At 43.8% G+C, this 18462-nt stretch overlaps 5 protein-coding genes across 5 annotated transcripts; 1 reads left to right on the forward strand and 4 right to left on the reverse strand.

Moving 5' to 3' along the window:
- Positions 1-626: 626 nt before the first annotated feature.
- EDB93DRAFT_1100293 (uncharacterized protein) lies at positions 627-1542 on the reverse strand (the record flags this gene model as incomplete). Its single annotated transcript, XM_041446987.1, has 7 exons — positions 627-689; positions 722-781; positions 949-1032; positions 1085-1198; positions 1245-1268; positions 1320-1403; positions 1456-1542. The coding sequence occupies 7 exons, from the start codon at positions 1540-1542 to the stop codon at positions 627-629; spliced, it is 516 nt and encodes a 171-aa protein (XP_041312376.1).
- A 227-nt stretch (positions 1543-1769) lies between these two features.
- On the reverse strand, positions 1770-2350 carry EDB93DRAFT_1245873 (uncharacterized protein; the record flags this gene model as incomplete). Its single annotated transcript, XM_041452369.1, has 3 exons — positions 1770-1958; positions 2019-2073; positions 2133-2350. The coding sequence occupies 3 exons, from the start codon at positions 2348-2350 to the stop codon at positions 1770-1772; spliced, it is 462 nt and encodes a 153-aa protein (XP_041312377.1).
- Positions 2351-8215: 5865 nt separating this feature from the next.
- On the reverse strand, positions 8216-9414 carry EDB93DRAFT_1100295 (uncharacterized protein; the record flags this gene model as incomplete). Its single annotated transcript, XM_041446988.1, has 4 exons — positions 8216-8466; positions 8519-8594; positions 8622-9261; positions 9311-9414. 4 exons carry the CDS (start codon positions 9412-9414, stop codon positions 8216-8218), a joined length of 1071 nt encoding a protein of 356 aa, XP_041312378.1.
- A 3044-nt stretch (positions 9415-12458) lies between these two features.
- EDB93DRAFT_1076673 (uncharacterized protein) lies at positions 12459-12659 on the reverse strand (the record flags this gene model as incomplete). Its single annotated transcript, XM_041445261.1, has 1 exon — positions 12459-12659. A coding segment is annotated over one exon (201 nt), but the record flags the coding sequence as incomplete, so codon positions are not given.
- A 4001-nt stretch (positions 12660-16660) lies between these two features.
- Positions 16661-18380, forward strand: EDB93DRAFT_1100297 (uncharacterized protein; the record flags this gene model as incomplete). Its single annotated transcript, XM_041446989.1, has 7 exons — positions 16661-16690; positions 16982-17101; positions 17168-17371; positions 17442-17855; positions 17906-18039; positions 18090-18123; positions 18204-18380. The coding sequence occupies 7 exons, from the start codon at positions 16661-16663 to the stop codon at positions 18378-18380; spliced, it is 1113 nt and encodes a 370-aa protein (XP_041312380.1).
- Positions 18381-18462: the final 82 nt, after the last annotated feature.

Consider the following 18462-nt stretch of genomic DNA (forward strand, 5'->3'; position numbering starts at 1 on the left):
TGTCTACAGCACTCAATTTCAAAGTCATTACTTAGCTACTTCACTGAGTATACTCTACACACTATACTAGCGTATTCCAAGTGAAACGAAATAAATCCGTTGAGAAATGGTGGAGATCATGTTTTTAGCGTGACAGCAGCAAAAATCACAGATTGGTGTCACCTGCTGTGGCTGCCGATGTTGGACATTAAATTTAACAGCGCATTTCGTTGCAGCTGCAATCCAGAGATGACCTCATCACTATTGCCGGCGCTCTTTCGCTACCCAGAGATGGGACAATGATGGAACTGACAGGACAAATTAGAGATTATCTTGCAGAAAATCCTGAGTGCGCCAGTCAGCCAAGATTTGTGGGACTTCTTGGCGGCAAATGAGCGAGTGCCGTCAGTAGTAGTTACAGCGCCAGCAGCTTCAAATTCGAGTCAACCATGCGCTCAACCCCACATTCAAGTCACAGACTTGACAATCCACCTAGTGCTAGTATGTATCAATACCTACATCAACACACTACATTCCCAAGCCCTCAGCATCATTTTACACAGCATTAAAATTTTTTAATTTAATGGTTCTATATACTAATTCTCTGTATGTACTGTAGCTCACAGACTTACTAGTAGCATCCCTAATCAGTTGCTCACGAACTTCTTAATGTCTGCCAAACGGACTGTGAATTCGGCAGGTGTGACTGGCTGTTATTATTCATGACATGAGTGTGACTCACGAAACAATGGACCGTCATGGAGATGTAGTAAGTGATAGTAGTCGTTGAACTCCAGGGCAACTATAGAGGTTCAAAAGGGCTGAAAGAGCTGGGATAAAGTGACAACAATGTCAATACGGCCATGTCCCTGAGGATACTCAGCAAGAAGGGCTGTTGTTTTTTGAATGCCCGGAGTGGGCTAGGATTTTGTCATGTGAGATAACTTCAAGATTGTATGATGGGCTTACCCAGTCATATTTGATATAAAGAAGGTGGTCAGTTATCATGTAGGCCTGGGGAGCCAAATCCAACTTCCCAGATGGCTCAGCATGCTACAAGACTGGTCAGTGGGAAAGCAAGCGCAGTCTAAGTGCAACACGGTACCTGGGTGTATATGGGCACAGACCCATGTTTGTACACGGAATGGTGCACTATTTCCATCCCATTGTGCATGATCGGTGTCGCAATATAGCCAATCAAGGAGATCTGGTGTCTAAGCTATAGAGACAGTCAGTGTATGACGCCTGAAGAATGAGCCACCTACGGTGCCAAGGGACGTGGATAAACACTGGTGTATAGTGAGACATTCCTGCAACTCTCAGAAGAAAAAAAAACTTACATATAGAGGGAACAACATTGTTTTTTGTTCGCTGATGGAAACATAACTGACGAAATCGAACCCTGCATCTAGGCTGATGAGGCCCTGGAGGAGTGAGATAGTGACATTGAAATAGCAAGGTCAAAAAAAAACGCACAGAGATAGGCATCATGCTAGGCAAAAGGTTGCTGAAGAGATAGCATTCATGAGGTTGAGATTCCATGATATCTGCAGATGAAGACATTGAGAATGGACGAAAAAATACTCATTTGAATACAGTTACATACTTTGACTGTGGCTGACCGCATTTGGCTGCATCCATGCGCCATCACCATGTAGTTGACGTATTACATGAAAACTACTCAGTTATGGCTTGAATAGTCGACCACGAAAGCGGTCCCAATAGATTTAATGGTTTTGACGGTCACGGAATATTTGAGCTACATTTGCAGTAAAAAATTAAGGTATGATCTAGTTTTCGTAGTCTAGATCTACTTCGCCATCATACATCTCATTGAATTGATCTGGTAATGATTTGTTAGAACTGAATGGCTGCTCAATGTCTAACCCATCATCAGTATCATCACTTTCATCGTCACCTTCATCTTCATCTACTTCTACGTCGTCTGTGAGGTCTTCCACATCACAGTTAAACGATGCCTGTAAGCTAATGTCTTCTCATTGAAGCTCAACCTGCATGGTGCGATAGTGAGAATATACATGTCCGATGCCAAGCCTGAAGTGAAAGCGCATAAGCATATCGCAGTCAATGAACCTAATATGATAAACTCGAAATCAATATTGCTGATCCACGTTGCATTACGACTAACTTACCGATTGACATAGTATTCGCACCAGTCATCTTTGTCTCCCGCACATGCTGACACACCCAATCCATCAGCATGTCTCTTGCCTCTGGCAAAACGAGGAATGACGTGACAACCCCGAAGGACATCTGTGGAATCAAGAAAGCCGAATGAGTGCTCATGGTTCAGGGGCAGGAAGTTCACTTGATCCAGGGTTGAAGTCGCCCAGGTGGAGACTTCATCCATGGGCTCGTACCAGTGGATCCACAGGAACTCCATTCATATCGGAGTGTAGTCAACCATACCATGTCCAATGAATATGACATTGATGTGGTATACGCCAAGTACCTTACCGTAGTTGTACCTGTGACCATGGCACCCCATATCGTTGTCGGAGCAGAGCACCATAATGTTGCAATGTGAAGTCCTTGGATTGATAACGTCCTGGGCTCTTCAGACATCGTAGGTTGTATAGTTGAACCTAGCAATGTTATGCTGATATATGCGATCATCCTTGAGAATAATTGTATTGATATCCTGTTTGTCTCCTACTCCTGAGGGGGTAATGATTCAACATAAGAGGTGTTCCTTCAGTTTCGGAAGGAAGTTCTGCAAGAGCGTGTTAGAGGGCTTTTGATAAAGCAGTATATGACCAACTTTCATGGCTGGATCACCTGGGTGGCTGATCAAGTACGATCCTATATGTATAGGATAATTCTGTGTCAGGCCAATATGATGATGAGCCTGAGGGCTTCTTGCTACCTCAGGAATTTCAACATGGGGGCGATTAAAATTGTTACAAGAACATCTAGACGCTTGGGCCCCTACCATTTTTCTCCTAATACTCCTCGTATCAGCCCTCGCGTCATACCCTTACCCCGACCTTACCCTTGTCATCCTCGTCATCCTCGCATTTCCTTTCGCCCTCTACCTGTCGCTTCAGCAAAGCCAGTACATCTGGCCGGACCCTTTCGCTGATGAAGCATACCCATGCTCCGTTTCACCACCTGACTGATCCTGTGGACAGTCCCCCTGCCTTTACCGTCTGGACGGTAACCTATGATATGATGCATGACGCATCCCCTTTGCCCTGCTTCCTTTCTTGATCTCTGACTCGGTGCGCAGTTGCACATGCGACTTATACTTAGATCCGCAGCTGCACGATCGTGCCCCTGCGCGTTTCACTTCTTATTTTGATCTCTGACTCACTTTCTTATCTAGCACATTCTACCTCGACCGAACATGCCTTCCTGTTATAGTTATACCCTTTACTGATTGCCTCTCCCGGTAGTACGAGTTATCACCCACTAATACGTCTCCTGTCCTCTATATAAACTCGCTACCATGTACCATATTCCTTAACTTGAATCTACTTGGTTCTTGACCTCCTACTCTCATCAGAGTGACCCTTTCTGCCTCCCCAGCAGTCTATATTCTATCTTCTTATCTGCTCATCGCGGATAAGCCTATAGTCTCGACCTTTACTCATCGACTTCGTCGACGAGCAAAGCCCCTGTTAACTAGTCAGACTTCTGTCCTTCTAATTAACGACGATCCTTACGATTAACCTTCGGGTGTCGTAAGCCTAGGCCGATATAGCTTATTGTCTCGCACCCGCGTGACATAAGCTACCTGATTTGGACATAGGCGTCAAATTGTACTTGCCGAAGACCCGCCAAGTACGACCCCTAACCTTGGGCTAGCCCAAGGACGTCCTCGACCGTTGACGACACACTGCTCTGTTTGAGCGTCGCCAACAGATACTATCCAAGTCGTAACAAAAATTAGTGTCACCAATTCGACAAATGCGAGCCTGACAGTGCTCCATCCGAGTCAGCTGTTGAACAAAAGATTTATGATTGGTGTGACAATATCTGGCTTTTGGGGAACAGTGTTCAAGTTCGCCCTGGAAAACTCAAGTCAGGGCAGTTCATAGCGGAAGATTATATAGGACGGACCGGTTCAGTGCTGTACAAATCAGATGTGCCATACCGACGAATGGTAGACACATAGTCTCCCAACGTGTGAAATTTGTACATTTGAATATTGAACACTTTGCTGCGCTTCAAATTCTCCGAGGCATCCACCTCTGCTTGCTCTACAACATGAGTAGATTGTGTACATTTATACCCTGCCTTCTGGTTCACCACCTTCTTTGCATGGCGTCAGGCATGAGCCCTGACCTCCTTGCCAAGTTCGTGGGTCCTGTAAGCATTGCAAACTGTTGCCTTGAATTGACGAAACTGTTGACCGAGTGCTGATGTCACGTTGTCCATAATTTCAAGCGTCAAATCAGAATGCATTCAAAGCTTGGCTAGCCCATGCCAATGAGCCATGGTGAAGAGCAACTCAAGAACAGCCTGATTATGTGGCTCAGGAAGAAGGCAGTCAAAGACAGGGATGGAGCACTGTGCATTGTGTCAGCCTATCTAAGTTGAATGGCAGCAAGATCATACCTGGAGGAGATCTTCAAAGTTTTGAGCCGCCAAATGTTTCATCTCGGAAGAATTGGCTGAAAACTTTCGAATGGTGGCTGGTCCAAACATCGGAGTTTGCCTGTATCTGATGACAGAGGAGTCAGCTGGATCAGACAAGTAACATGTTATCATACATCATACCTCTGGTCCAATTGATGAATAAGACCCGGGTCCTGCGCCATAATGATCCGTAACAAGTGAATAAACAACATCTTTTACATGCCAATCTCAAATTCATGTAACAAATCCACCACAAGAGCATGAAATATACTGAAACCCATATGCCCCAGGCGGTCTGAGAATGCATTCTAAGACATAGTAAGCTATGGTTGGCAAACGAACTGGAAGTCTTACTGAGGTAGGTACCCACGACTGTGGCTTCAAAATGTGTTCCACCACTGCACTGCCGACCGCGAAGTTTTGCTCGTAAATCAGCGAGTGAGCATCATTCACCATCATTCTCCTTCTCTCATCACTGTGAAAGATGGTTTGGCATTGTTTTCTATCTAGAGGCATGCCCATATTATGAATATGATTCTTTGGTATAAGGCAGCGGGGACATGGACACCCTCCTAAGTTTCGAACCATAGCTATGAGTACTCTAGTAAAATTAGAGTCAATACTATTCAAGGTACAAATTGAGTATACGGACTTTTCTGGATAGTCTGCAGAGTAAGTGAAAATCCTCGGATAAAATCTGTGTTTGATGCTGTCACAGCAACACACTACAATGCCTGTGTTTGTAAGCTTCAAGGAACTCATTGTCCAGCAGAATCCTCCATTGCTCATGAAAGAACTCCCTGTGGCAATGTGTTGCACACTCGCTGTTCAAGCCTTTCCCATCTGTAAAGGCTTTGAATGAATCGTGGAGCTGATAATATGACATTTAAGTATGCACCATATTGAACAATGCAGGAAGGTGTACCGTTTCAAAGTAAGCGACATGGTTGCTCAAGTTGAGTGATGGTTTGCAATGGCGATACTTAGACTCATTGCCGAAGTACATGTAGATAGGCCACAACTTGGCATTTCCAAACAAAGTGAGTTGTGTGGCATCAGACCAAAACATGAGGGCAGCCACCACTCGAGGTAAATTGCAACCAGGCTCGCCTGGTGATTCTTGTAGGCTGGCGGTTCTGACGCCTCGTTCGGCACTGTGCCAGGGACATGTCCTCTACATCATTTTGAGGACCTTCACCTTCAGGAGGGCCACCCACACCCTCAGTAGCAATGGAAGGATCAGGTAGAGATACTACTGTCACTTCAAGATGTGATGATGTTGAGGGAATGACATGCCCGGAGGCCAGGTGGTCGGAGGATGGTATATGAAGTGATCCCGTAACCAGCCCAACCTCGATGTGCAGCTTCTTCCTGCCAGTTAATAATTCCTTGAAAGACGATATGGCTGACAAAAGACGCTTTTTCATTTGAGAGCATAACCGTTGATGGTAATTGAAGTAGTTTTGTGCTGTGAAGGTGCGCTTACAGGCGCAAGTGTAACCAGCAGTTGACATGAAGAAAGTTCTGGAATATGGACGGATCGCACCACCCAAGACATCGTGCGACGATTGAAGCCAAATGGACTAAACAGGGATCACGCTACCAAAGTGGCAGAAATTTGTGATCGCAGAGTACCTGAAAATGGAGACCACGATTGCCAGGCACCTGAAAAGTGGAAACCACACGAGGTTGAGTGGCTGAAAATGGTGATCGCGCAGTGGTAGCATGTCTTGCAGAGATGCATAAATGCTCCCAATGAGCTCAAGGCATCTTCCATGCTCCAGGAATGTCTCGACTCTCTTCTCCATATTCTAAAACGCTGGAATGTCCTCGATTTGAAGCCGACCCCAAGATCATTAGAATGCTGGTGGATATTTTGATTTGCCGCCATGGGATACTTCACTATCATGGCCCAATGGGGGCACATGTTTCAGTCATGTTACTATGTAGAACCCAGGCTCCGGACATGCAAAAAGGCTGTAGAATCTATGCCAGCCAGTCACCGGCCAGGTAGACATAGAATCAGTGCTGGCCAGTCTGTCTAGGAATTCTAGTAATAACATTGACAAGCATATTGCAATCACTGTATGATATGCAGAACCTGTGCTGGCCAGATTGTATAGTATATTAGTACAGGATGAGCTTATTGTGTAATCTATATATCTAGTTATGACTATAGATAATGCTTGGCCTGTATGTCCTGAGGTGACATAGAAGTGTAATGGCCAGGACTTAAGGACTAGTCATATACCTAGACTACTAATATATGCTACTGCAAATAACTTAGGGTGATACGGCCAGCTTGTCTGTGGGCCATGTGGAGCAATGACGGCCAGTGTATGGTGTATAAAAAAAGTATTGGGCCTGGCCAATGTGCCTATTGCCCACATAGAGGGATGGTAGCCAGGATGTGAGAAGCTGGCCCAGCCAGCATGGTGGCTATGTGGCCTACACCCATGGCTGGCCATTTTGTGTAGAACATTATTAGCCTTGGCTGACTGGTCTATGGCCCACGTATAGAGATGGCGGCCGGGATGTTATAAATTTAAAGGTGGCATGGCCAGCATGGGTTTTACATAGGCTACAGACCAGACAGGCCATTCAGTGTACTATAGAATAGACTTACCTGGCCAGTTTTCCCATGCCACCTTTAGATTTATAACCTCCCAGCCGCCATCCCTATACGTGGGCCATAGACCAGTCGGCCAGGTCTAATAATTTTCTACACTAGATAATGTAGTCTATTCTATGGTACATTAGCCTTGGACAGCTGGTCTATGGCCCACGTAGAGGGATAGTGGCTGGGTGGTTATAAATTTAAAGGTGGCATGGCCAGCATGGGTTTTACATGGCCTACAGACAAGTCTGGCCATATAATAATGTTCTACACTACATAATGGTAGTCTATTCTATGGTACATTATATGGCCAGACTTGTCTGTAGGCCATGTAAAACCCATGCTGGCCATGCCACCTTTAAATTTATAACATCCCGGCCGCCATCCCTATACGTGACACAAAGGCATGTTGGCCAGCCCTAATGATTTTCTTGTAAGCTCAAGTATTATAAATGATAGACAACACTATACACCACACACTAGAGGCCAGGGTAGTTTATTCCAAAGTACACTAAATGGCCAGTTTGGCTTGTAGAGACCAGTTGGCCAGGTCTAATAATTTTCTACACTAAGTAAGGTAGTCTATTTTTTTGCATAAGTGCATCCTGATGTGACTAACCTGTCATGTATCAGTCAAGGTCAGCTAGCCCTCAAAATTGAGTATCACATAGTCGAGCCAGTCACAGTTTCAAGTATATACCAGCCAGCCTCATTACTACTTCCTACAGACTCCAGCTGGCCATGGCAATGTGATTAAGTAGACATTGGCCAGCATCAATGCTACATGACACAGACTTCAGCTAGCAAGAGTAATGTAATTTAAGTAGGTACTATGTATGTACTGGTCAGCCTAAATACTACATGGTGCAAGGTCCAGATAGCCAGACAAAGTCAAGCTGGTGATAGTAACACATTCCAGCCTACACAAGACTACCTGTTGCAGACACAAGCTATACTAGGCAGCATCAATACTAGGCAGCATCAATACTAGTATGCTTTATGTTGGAAAAAAAAGTATCAAATCATGATTAGTAGCTTGTCCTTGAATTTTTCCTCAGCTTCTGCTGCGAAGGCTTTCCACACCAGCACCTGTTTATGGGCATATGGTTGGTGACCAGGTTTTGTAGCTTGGTGCCATCGTAGTTGCCATTTTTCCTCTTGGTATTTGAACCAACTGACTGTCCACCCCATTTCGTGTTGAACCAGACTTGACTCCTCCTCCCACCTGTTCCATCTTGCCTTTGCCTTCAACCAGTTCACTCTGTAGACTAAATATATTCATTTAGCTGCATTCAAGTACAGAGATAAACTATGACTCACATTCATCCATCCAAGTGTCTGTTTGATCCTGCTTTCCATTGTTAACCCTCCAAAACCATACAAGATTGTCTGAACCCTAACTGAATCGATTCTCTTCTGTCACCTCCTTGTCAATACTTAGCTGTTCAGCTAGTATTTCTTGATAAACAGTTTCTAGAGATTCTCGATCCATGCCAAGTCTCTCCATAGCTGATCTTGCCCTTTGATAACTTCGGACATTCTTGTCGATTTTGATACGACAACATTGAGCTTCTTGCTTGGATCTTGTCCCAGTCCACACAGAATCAGCGCTTCTAAAGTATTGACGGTAGATGACAGCCTTATCACCAAGAGCCAACCAAATTTTTTCAAGGCAATCATTGGCTTGACCTCGTCTCAGCTCCAATTCCTCTGCTTGAAGGACTAATAAATGAGCCGAAGTGACTTGATTATGAGGCACTGATGATGGCATCCAGAGACCCATATCTTCTGCTGAAATTTCATCATCCACCAATTCGGAATCATCTTCAAGGTCAGCAATATGAGCCTCCCAGTCATGCTCTTCATCTTCTGCCCAGCAAAACCTAGCATCATCTTTGTGCACCGTACCTGCTTCCAGCTCTATTCCCTCTGTCATAGCATCAGCAGTTTCATGGAATGCAGTTATATGAGCTGATAGTTTCTGTTGTTTCTCTTCAAGGGTAGCCTTCTGAGCAGCAGTGGCATCAGATGGGAGTCGACGAAACTCTGATCGTAACCCATCCCTAAAATGAATATGGTCATGCTTTCATGATTGAATCACTTATGACTTACTGAGCATCCTCAAGATTGATGCCTTGAATGATCCAAGATACTGTTCCTAATCTTCCTGTTTCGACATTCTCTGCTTCAGTTAATCTTAGTCGAATCTCAGCCATGGTAGGGGCTTCAGAATTTCAATGAAAAATATCGGTTAGCCATAATTTGCACTGGACAGTAGTAGTGATGAATTACCTTGATCAATCTTGAGCTGATAAATGTGAAGATATTTGTCTCATTCCTCCATAGCCTTCTTTTCATCATTTTCCCATATGGCAATTTTTTCATCGTCCAATGAGCGTGTTAGCTCATCAAAAGGAGGCTTTGTATCACTAATTCCCTTGATGGCTCATTTATACTTTTTCAAGAGAGTCTTGACTGTTCTATCATGATTAATTACTTCTGTAATTAGAAACAAAATATTTACCAAGTCCAACTAGTTTCTTCCAATTGGAGTCCCGCATGTGATCATCCAAAATTTCCTGCCAATGGTATTGACTCATTGAACAAGCAGTTGGTGATATCTTATTAAAAGATGCCCAGAGAGTTTCGAGAATTTCTCCATCTACTTGACCTGCCCCTTGAAGAAAATTGAGACTAAATCTTGCAAAACATGGAAGTTTATGTGCGCTGAGATGAAATTTACCAACAGCTGCCAAAACTCGACTATGTTCAGGTAGGGATAATCCTGGGCAGTTGGCTACACGTTCTGCAAAATAAATGCACCACTGACAGCCTACATCATAGATGATAAACAAGGTATCAATGCCATGAGAATGATGATTGATAGCATTGCATATTGAGTAGTCGACATTCATGTGGCTACTGACCCATATGAGCTTGTTGAAAGTCTTGAATCTCATAATCAAAACATATCGTTCACCCTTCTGGAAGTCTACCACTGCATGAGGAACAAAACATCCATGACGTGCACAAGCAGTGGCAGCTACACCAGTTGCTCAAAGATTGCTTCTATTTGTGTTGGCAGCATTGACTACACGGTGATTACTGCAAGAGGATCTCTTTGATATATACCTAGTCAGAAAGACAGATGTGGCAAAACCAAAACAACATACATCCTTACTCTCCATAGCCAATCACAAATGAGCCTGGTACCCAGCCTCTGTCACCATATACCCTAGACCATCAGAGAGGGAGACATCTAGATGAGGTTGTCTCATATTCATATGTTGAGCTGTGAAATTGCCATCCACAACATATCTCTGCATGATCAACCAGCTATTTAAATAGGAGTCAGTATGATTTTGATTGAGAATAGTAGATGGGCAATGTGTAGGAGTAAGCCGGCCAGTCTGTCAATCTGATCAAGCATGACCGGCCGGATGGCATTTGCTACACGTAGGAGTCATGCTGTCCAGCCAGTCAGTCTGATCAAGCATGACTGGTCGGACGAAATTTGCCACAAGTAGGAGTCATGCTGGCCAGCCAGTCAAACCAATAAAGCATGACTTGCCAGAACATATATGCCACACATAGGAGTGGTGCCAGCCAGGACGAGGACAAATACAATAACCAACCATGAAATAGATAAATCACTTGCCTTGGATACTTAATTCCAGGCTGTGGACAGGCAGCACAAAATAAAGCCAGGTTACCAGGCCCAAGCTTGACCAATGAACTATGTCCAAATCTAAAACATTTTCGATTCATCAAATCTCTCCATTGACGAGACACCCTCATCAGTTCACAATACCGATCCTGAATCAAACAAGATGTATCAATGAAAATCCACATAAGATAAGTATGTCTTACTGGCACAGTATCTGGGAAAGCATTATTAGTTAGGCGTCAAAGCTTTTAGAAGAAGCTTGATGCAGATGTCTTGCATTCAAGGGCATCAATGAGAAAATTGTCGAGAGCATCAAAGGTGAAGGCAGTTCGAGGCCGGGATATACTGGCTGGAAATAATCCTGCTTTAAGCAACTGCAAGTATTGTTGCAGAGATCCAGGGCAATGACACCAGAGTATGTTGTGTGTAAATACTCCAGTGGAGTGAACGATGGTTAAGGATGTGGTTGGTGGACTTGTTTCACTGGCAATATGAGATCTAGTGCCTTCGCCCTGCTTGTCTATATGCACATCCAAATCCTCCCATTCCCAAGAGCCTTGAGAGGATGGACATGGACAAGCACCATGACCCATATGCCATATATAACCCATCTGCATGAGGGATGTGTCACCGAAGCATTTTCTGTTCCACTATTGCATCTTATGAAAGGGTAATGATTTATGGGCTTCGAGAATACATGCACGGCACCATGCATGATCACCACTGCAAGTCAAGCACCTGAATAAACCTTCCTGACTCTGACAACATTTGCAGAGCCCTTTGTTGGCCAAATCTTCTGACTCCAGGATAACATCCAGGAATAAATCATGGTAAAGGAGATATTCGTGAATGAAGTCATTCTGAGTCTTGAATTAAACAGATTCAGTCACAGTGATTTTTTTTATTTGACTAGATGAACCTGCCTTAGTTTGTCATCTTGGATTTTCTGTATCTGTGTATAACATGAAATCTTCATAAACCTCTCTCTCAAAATCTCCTGGAAGACTATCTGGTCCTTCATGATGGTGCTTAACTCTTTTGTGTGGGCTAGAGGCAGGCGACGGCCCAGTATCATATCGAGGATCGGCACAAGATTCCACCCATGTTGATTTCCTATTTTTCTTCATAATCTTTTTGTGAGTCACATACTGAACATCCAAGTCCTTCCCATGGGATAATTGACCTCGGTCTTTGAAGGAGAAAGCCCTGGACTTGAGATGGAATGTTTTCTTCACAGACATGATAGTATAACTTGCACTCCAGCCAGAGAATGTAAAACTTTGTCAACTAGCGCTAGCAGAGTTAAAAAAACCCAAATCCCAATTTGATCCGCCTGGATCTGACCATAAGATCTCCCTATATCTCCCTCCTGACATGTTTCCTAGGTCTATGATCTGTATCATGACTTCCTAATAGTTGTAAAAAGTTCATCTGAACTGAAAATGCTGGCTTAGATACCCCTACTCAATCATGAACCTTATCCTTCATAAAATGTGCAACAACAAATCTTTCTCCAATTTTCCAGGGACCGACGGAGTGCTCCAAAATCTTCCCACATATTTAAGAAATAGTTCAATGAATAAATAATAAGGTTCATACCTTGCCCAAAATACTTACTAATGTTCTAGGGAAATAATCAAGTTCTGCTTCTAGATCTTCAATTCGAAATGTTGCATTGTGCCCAATGCCAAAACTGGCTAGGAGGTCATAATGAGACGAGGCCCCACCAGCATCACGGTGACCCAAAGTAACCCAATTAACAATAAGCTCTAATCCCGAAAAAACAGATGGCCATTGAGATGTTGGTGCAGTTTTTTTAGACTGCAAAGTGGCACTCGATACCTTTGAGGCTGCAGCTAAGCCTGCCTCAAATAGTTCAGGAGCAATGAAAGCTGTTATGGCATTGAAGAACAATTCTGTACCAGAGATGACCTTTAGCCATTGTTGAACCAAGTTGGAGGAATAGGATGCAGATGTTACTAAAGAATCTTGAAGCCTCTAAATTACCGATCATGTGAGTCATTTGATGTCAATATAACCCCAGAAATAATATTAAGTTACCTCGTGTCTTTGCATGAAATAAGAAGGTGAGACAGTGACCTGTCCTCCTCCAAATGTCCCCCTCCAACTGGCACACAAAAGCCTTCTGAATGCCAAGAGGGTTTCTTGTCAGTTGCTAATTTACCAACTGGTATGGTTTTCAGTAGATAACCTCGAAGATCCATGGTAGTGGTGTTCATCAAATCCTTAATTAATTAGACATCACCAATGAAAATTTGAAATTAAGAAGCTCACTACTCGGCTACCAGATAAAATATTTGGGAGGTACCAGACCAATATCTTGCCATGATTATCAACAATCCTAGCTGGTTCTGAAATTCTCCCTAGTACTGTCGTTGGAAAATATTTTCTTAGTTTTTCATGCTGCGTTGATGGGACACCACTTGGTGTTACGACTTGGATGGTATCTGTTGGCGACGCTCAAACAGAGCTTGTGTCGTCAACGGTCTGTGGACGTCCTTGGGCTAGCCCAAGGTTAGGGGTCGTACTTGGCGTGTCTTCGGCAAGTACAATTTGACGCCTATGTCCCAATCGGGTAGCTTATGTCACGCGGGTGCGAGACAATAAGCTATATCGGCCTGGGCTTACGACACCCGAAGGTTAGTCGTAAGGATCGTCGTTAATTAGAAGGACAGAAGTCCGACTAGTTAACAGGGGCTTTGCTCGTCGACGAAGTCGATGAGTAAAGGTCGAGACTATAGGCTTATCCGCGATGAGCAGATAAGAAGATAGAATATAGACTGCTGGCGAGGCAGAAGGATCACTCTGGTGAGAGTAGGAGGTCAAGAACCAAGTAGATTCAAGTTAAGGAATATGGTACATGGTAGCGAGTTTATATAGAGGACGGGAGACGTATTAGTGGGTGATAACTCGTACTACCGGGAGAGGCAATCAGTAAAGGGTATGACTATAACAGGAAGGCACGTTCAGTCGAGGTAGAACGTGCTAGATAAGAAAGTGAGTCAAAGGTCGAAACAAGGAGTGAAACGCACAGGGGCACGATCGTGCAACTGCGGATCTAAGTATAGGTGGCATGTGCGACTGCGCACCGAGTCAGAGATCAAGAAAAAGGAAATAGGGCAAAGGGATGCGTCGTGCATCGTGTCATAGGGTACCGTCCAGACGGTAAGGGCAAGGGGACTGTCCACAGGATCAGTCAGGTGGTGAAACGGAGCATGGGTATGCTTCGTCAGCGAAAGGGTCCGGCCAGATGTACTGGCTCTGCTGAAGCGACAGGTAGAGGGCGAAAGGGAATGCGAGGATGACAAGGATGACAAGGGTAAGGTCGGGGTAAGGGTAGGATGCGAGGGCTGATACGAGGAGGATTAGGAGAAAAATAGTAGGGGCCCAAGCGTCTAGATGTTCTTGTAACACTTGGCTGGCTATGGGAGGATTTCACCATGTCAACGTAATGATCAATATCCCACGCGACATAGTCTATCTCATGGATGTCAACTTCTTCATTTAGTAGGGTTTTACAAACAAGGGCTTACAAGGATTAGTCATTGCATGTGCAATAGTCAAGGATGCATGACATATTTCGTATTCTGTCACCAGATCACAACCATGACCTGCTGGCTCTGCTGACAAACAAGCATTCAGTTGCAACCAAATCCTCATACTTTGTCTATTTGCTACTGCCATCATAATAGACAGATAAGTACACATACTGTGCCTTTTGCAGTAGATGAGATTGGAGAACACCACCTTTGAAGACAGGCACTGCAGATGCTTCCTTCATTATTTGCTTGATCTCTGAACTCAGCAAGGCATGAAGGTTTCTTGACTCAGGCCCTAATGAGCCCATGATTAACTTGGACTACAGTGGATGGTGAATTGGTTCAACCTGGTTCCTCGGCTCAAAAATTTCAAATTAAAATTTGATCCGAATTAGGTTTGATGAATTTGATCCGACTCAGAGTTGACCCGAATTTCATTTAGACTCAAATGAGTCACACTCTGGATGGTCAAATTAAGATCTGATGTCAAGAGAAAGCCTAGAGTGATCGTGTCGAGTGTCCTGTCCTTCACCACATCCATCTCCTGGTTGATTACAATGGGATCAAGGGAATGATAGCACAAGGATGAAACCATTTTACCATTTGATTATGACTGCACAAAATTGTGAACAACCATCAGATATAGTCTCACACTTAGATTCCATGTCAAGAGAAATCCTTGAGTGATCAAGTCAAGTGTGCAAATTATCATTGTCAGCTTTGAACCGTCATCTTTTCCAGCCTTGATCTCAACAATCATTGTTGTCAGCTTTATCACACCTAGCCTCTACAAGATGCTATCATATATTGAGTATACTACTCAAAACACAGAATACTGACATTGATATACTACTCAGATGTCATCATAGCCTAGATCCAGTTCATAGGACAATACCTTGTTTCCTTTAAAGGAATATTTCCATGGGTCACATGACTTTTCGCAGCGGCAAAAATGAGCTTCTTGGAGACATGTATAGCAGGATAAAGTAGTACATAAACATTCAATTACTAAGACTTTCATAACACAAACCACATAAAGAAAAAATTAGGGAAGTGCACGACTTCGATGAGGGGGCCCCTCCTCACTGAAGCCGTACACTCCAAAGAAAGTCTACAAAGTAAATTTACGACCCTGCTGAACAATGAGATATAGTTATAATCAAAGCAGGGCACTTAGCTTTCAAAGTCATATTGCGACAAAGTCCTGTAAGATTTATCAGCGAGAAATGTTTTTGCGTAGTATGCGGACTTACAGATAATAAAAATGTCGCCTAACATCAAATATGGCACTGAGCTTCTGACATATGTTGCGTCAAAGTCTTGTTGAGACTAGAAATATTTCTAAGTCAGATGTGACTTAGGTGTGAATAAGTAAAAATCACCGCTCATTGTGAACACAAATGGCATGCACCACACGCAAGCCCTCATAATCAAGAGCGGGAGCCACTCACAAGTGGTATGCACCGCAGATATAAGCCCCCAGATTCAAGAGCGGGAACCACTCACAAGTGGTATGCACCGCATGGAAGAGAGACGCTAAGAAGAGAAGATACATCAAAGGGAGATAACATCAATGTGGTAAATTGAATAAAAGACTTACCAGAGAGACATCAAAAGATACTAGAGATAATGAGAGATTAGCAGGCAGTGAACAGAAAGAAACACAGACTTGAGAAAAAATCCTGGCACCGAATCTAACTGTGGGAGAGACATGAAACAAGATACTGGAGAGAGAGAAAAATTAGCGCACAGTGAACGGAGTGAAGGACAGAAAGAAACACGGACTTGAAAAAAATCCTGGCACCGAATCTAACCGCGGGAGAGACACGAAACAAGACACTGGAGAGAGAGAAACATTAGTGCACAGTGAATGGGGTGAAGGATGCACTAGAGAAAATAGTAGAACTAAAGAGAAGAAAACACTAGAACTAAAGAGAGAAATTAGCGCGTAGTGAACACAATGAAAGACTCACCATTGAGCAGCACACAGTGAACCTAATGAAGGATGCACTATATAGAGAACACTAGAACTAAAGAGCGAAATTAGCTAGTGGCGAACTATGCGAAAGACTTACCATTAAGTGGGAGATGCTAAGTGGCTGTAGAGATAAACATCAGCAAACAGTACACAATGAAAAAAATTTTAATGCACATGAAAGTTGATATTATGGTAGATCCTTTGGATCCTTGCAGGCTGCAGCCCTGCAAGGACCCAAAGGGTACCATAGAATTAGCATGTATCATAGAATAATGAGAAAGGAAAAGGTGTGTAGTGCAAAGATGGGTGGAAAGAGCAAAGTCGACAGTGCGTTTGAACTTTGAACTTTGAACCACATGTCTATTTGGTATTGTTTGTTGTTTGGATGTATTTGTGTCGCAAATTTGTGAACTTGCAAGTCCAGCACGTCTACCATTTGTAGTCTCAATACTAATACTATACCATTGTTCTCACCTTGTTACCATTGTTTCTGCCTTGCGCGTTTACCCAGCAGCAGCCGTCATATCAGCATCCACGACTATGCCATACCCCCTTGAACCAAACAAACCTGCAAGAAGTCAACTGGTGGTGATGCACCTCGTGTCACCCTCAACCTACCTGGTGCCATTTCGACCGTTTCAAGGGTAGAAGTGGGGACTGTGAGGATCGAGGAGGAGGAGAGAATGGATCATAACAATGTGCATAATCAAAGTTCTTTTTCTTTAACATTTCAACTAACTGCAACTATCTACATCTACCTACAGTTCTGTCTCGTCTGTCATGACGGATCAGTGGATGAGCACTACTTGTATATGTGCGACTCCTGTCCACGCACTATGTGCTCCCACTGCTTGCAGATCACACCACATCACCAGGACATTATTTCTGAAGTCGGCGTCAAATTTGTGTGCATTTCATGCCATGTCCTGGTGCAATATCATGGCCGCCGCCACAAGAGTCCTTACTTCGTGAGTTTCTAACCTTTGTTTTTGTTTTATTCTAGTTGTATTGATTCAATCATACATATATCGACTACAGGGATTTTACCGCGATGGGAAGCCCGTTTTCAACACCTTCCTTCAGATCCGCGGGGCACTCGAGTTGTCTCACCAAGCACAGGTTTCGGCTGAAACCGTGCTGTTCATCCATCTCAACCTCATCGACAATGACATGACAGGCGGCCCTTTCAAACTCACACACGATTTTCTCATGCCTTACTTTCCTAACGACGGAATCGTTTTTTGTGAGGTCACCTTTGACGTTGGCTCTGATTCGAAGATCATCAAGTTTCATTCTATGGTTGACAAACTCGTCCTCAAACTCTTGGCTTTCCCTGGCGGTTGGAAACACATTATCTTTGGGATCTCCGACCATACCGACAATACCTTCGGCAACCCCTTTGTAGGCTACAAGGGCAAGAAGAAAATTTATATTGCTACTCCAGTCAATACTGTAAGTTCGTTCGTTTATTTTTGCACATGTACTGACCGTCCGAAACAAAGTTTCTGGACATTGTGCTTGGTCCTTTCAAGGATCTCATCAACCTTGCTGTTGAATCATACCTATGGCTGTTCTGTTGCGGCACTATTGTCAACGACTCCGAGAGCTTCGCAAACTTGAAGACCTCAGTACTCAAGTAAGCTATTCTTGATTGGTCTTGTGTCTGACTTAATGTGGTTATACTAGACATCAACTTTCAGCTACTGTAGCCTTCAATGCAGTACGTTTCCAGCCAAGCTTCACCACACATCTCCTTCTCACATTCATTGAGTGCATCATCATTGAGCGATTCTCTATCAGCCACGCATTCCCTCTTATGCTGACTCACTCTCTCAACTTGGGTCGGCACTCCGACATTCTATTGTTGGTGAAGAATTCCGACTCATTGAACGTCACCAAGTTCGCATGGACCCATACTGTGTTTCGCCCTTGGGGGCAGTACCTGCCTGTTCAATGCCCCAAGTGTGGGTGGGTTGACTCATGGACTTCAGTAAACCATCACAAGGTTTATTTTTTTGAATTTACAAATCAGAATTGCACCCAGTCCTTCGAGTTTCGT

Source organism: Suillus bovinus (assembly GCF_016758785.1).
Source record: "Suillus bovinus strain UH-Sbo-P2 chromosome Unknown EDB93scaffold_4, whole genome shotgun sequence".
NCBI classification, from domain to species: Eukaryota; Fungi; Basidiomycota; class Agaricomycetes; order Boletales; family Suillaceae; genus Suillus; species Suillus bovinus.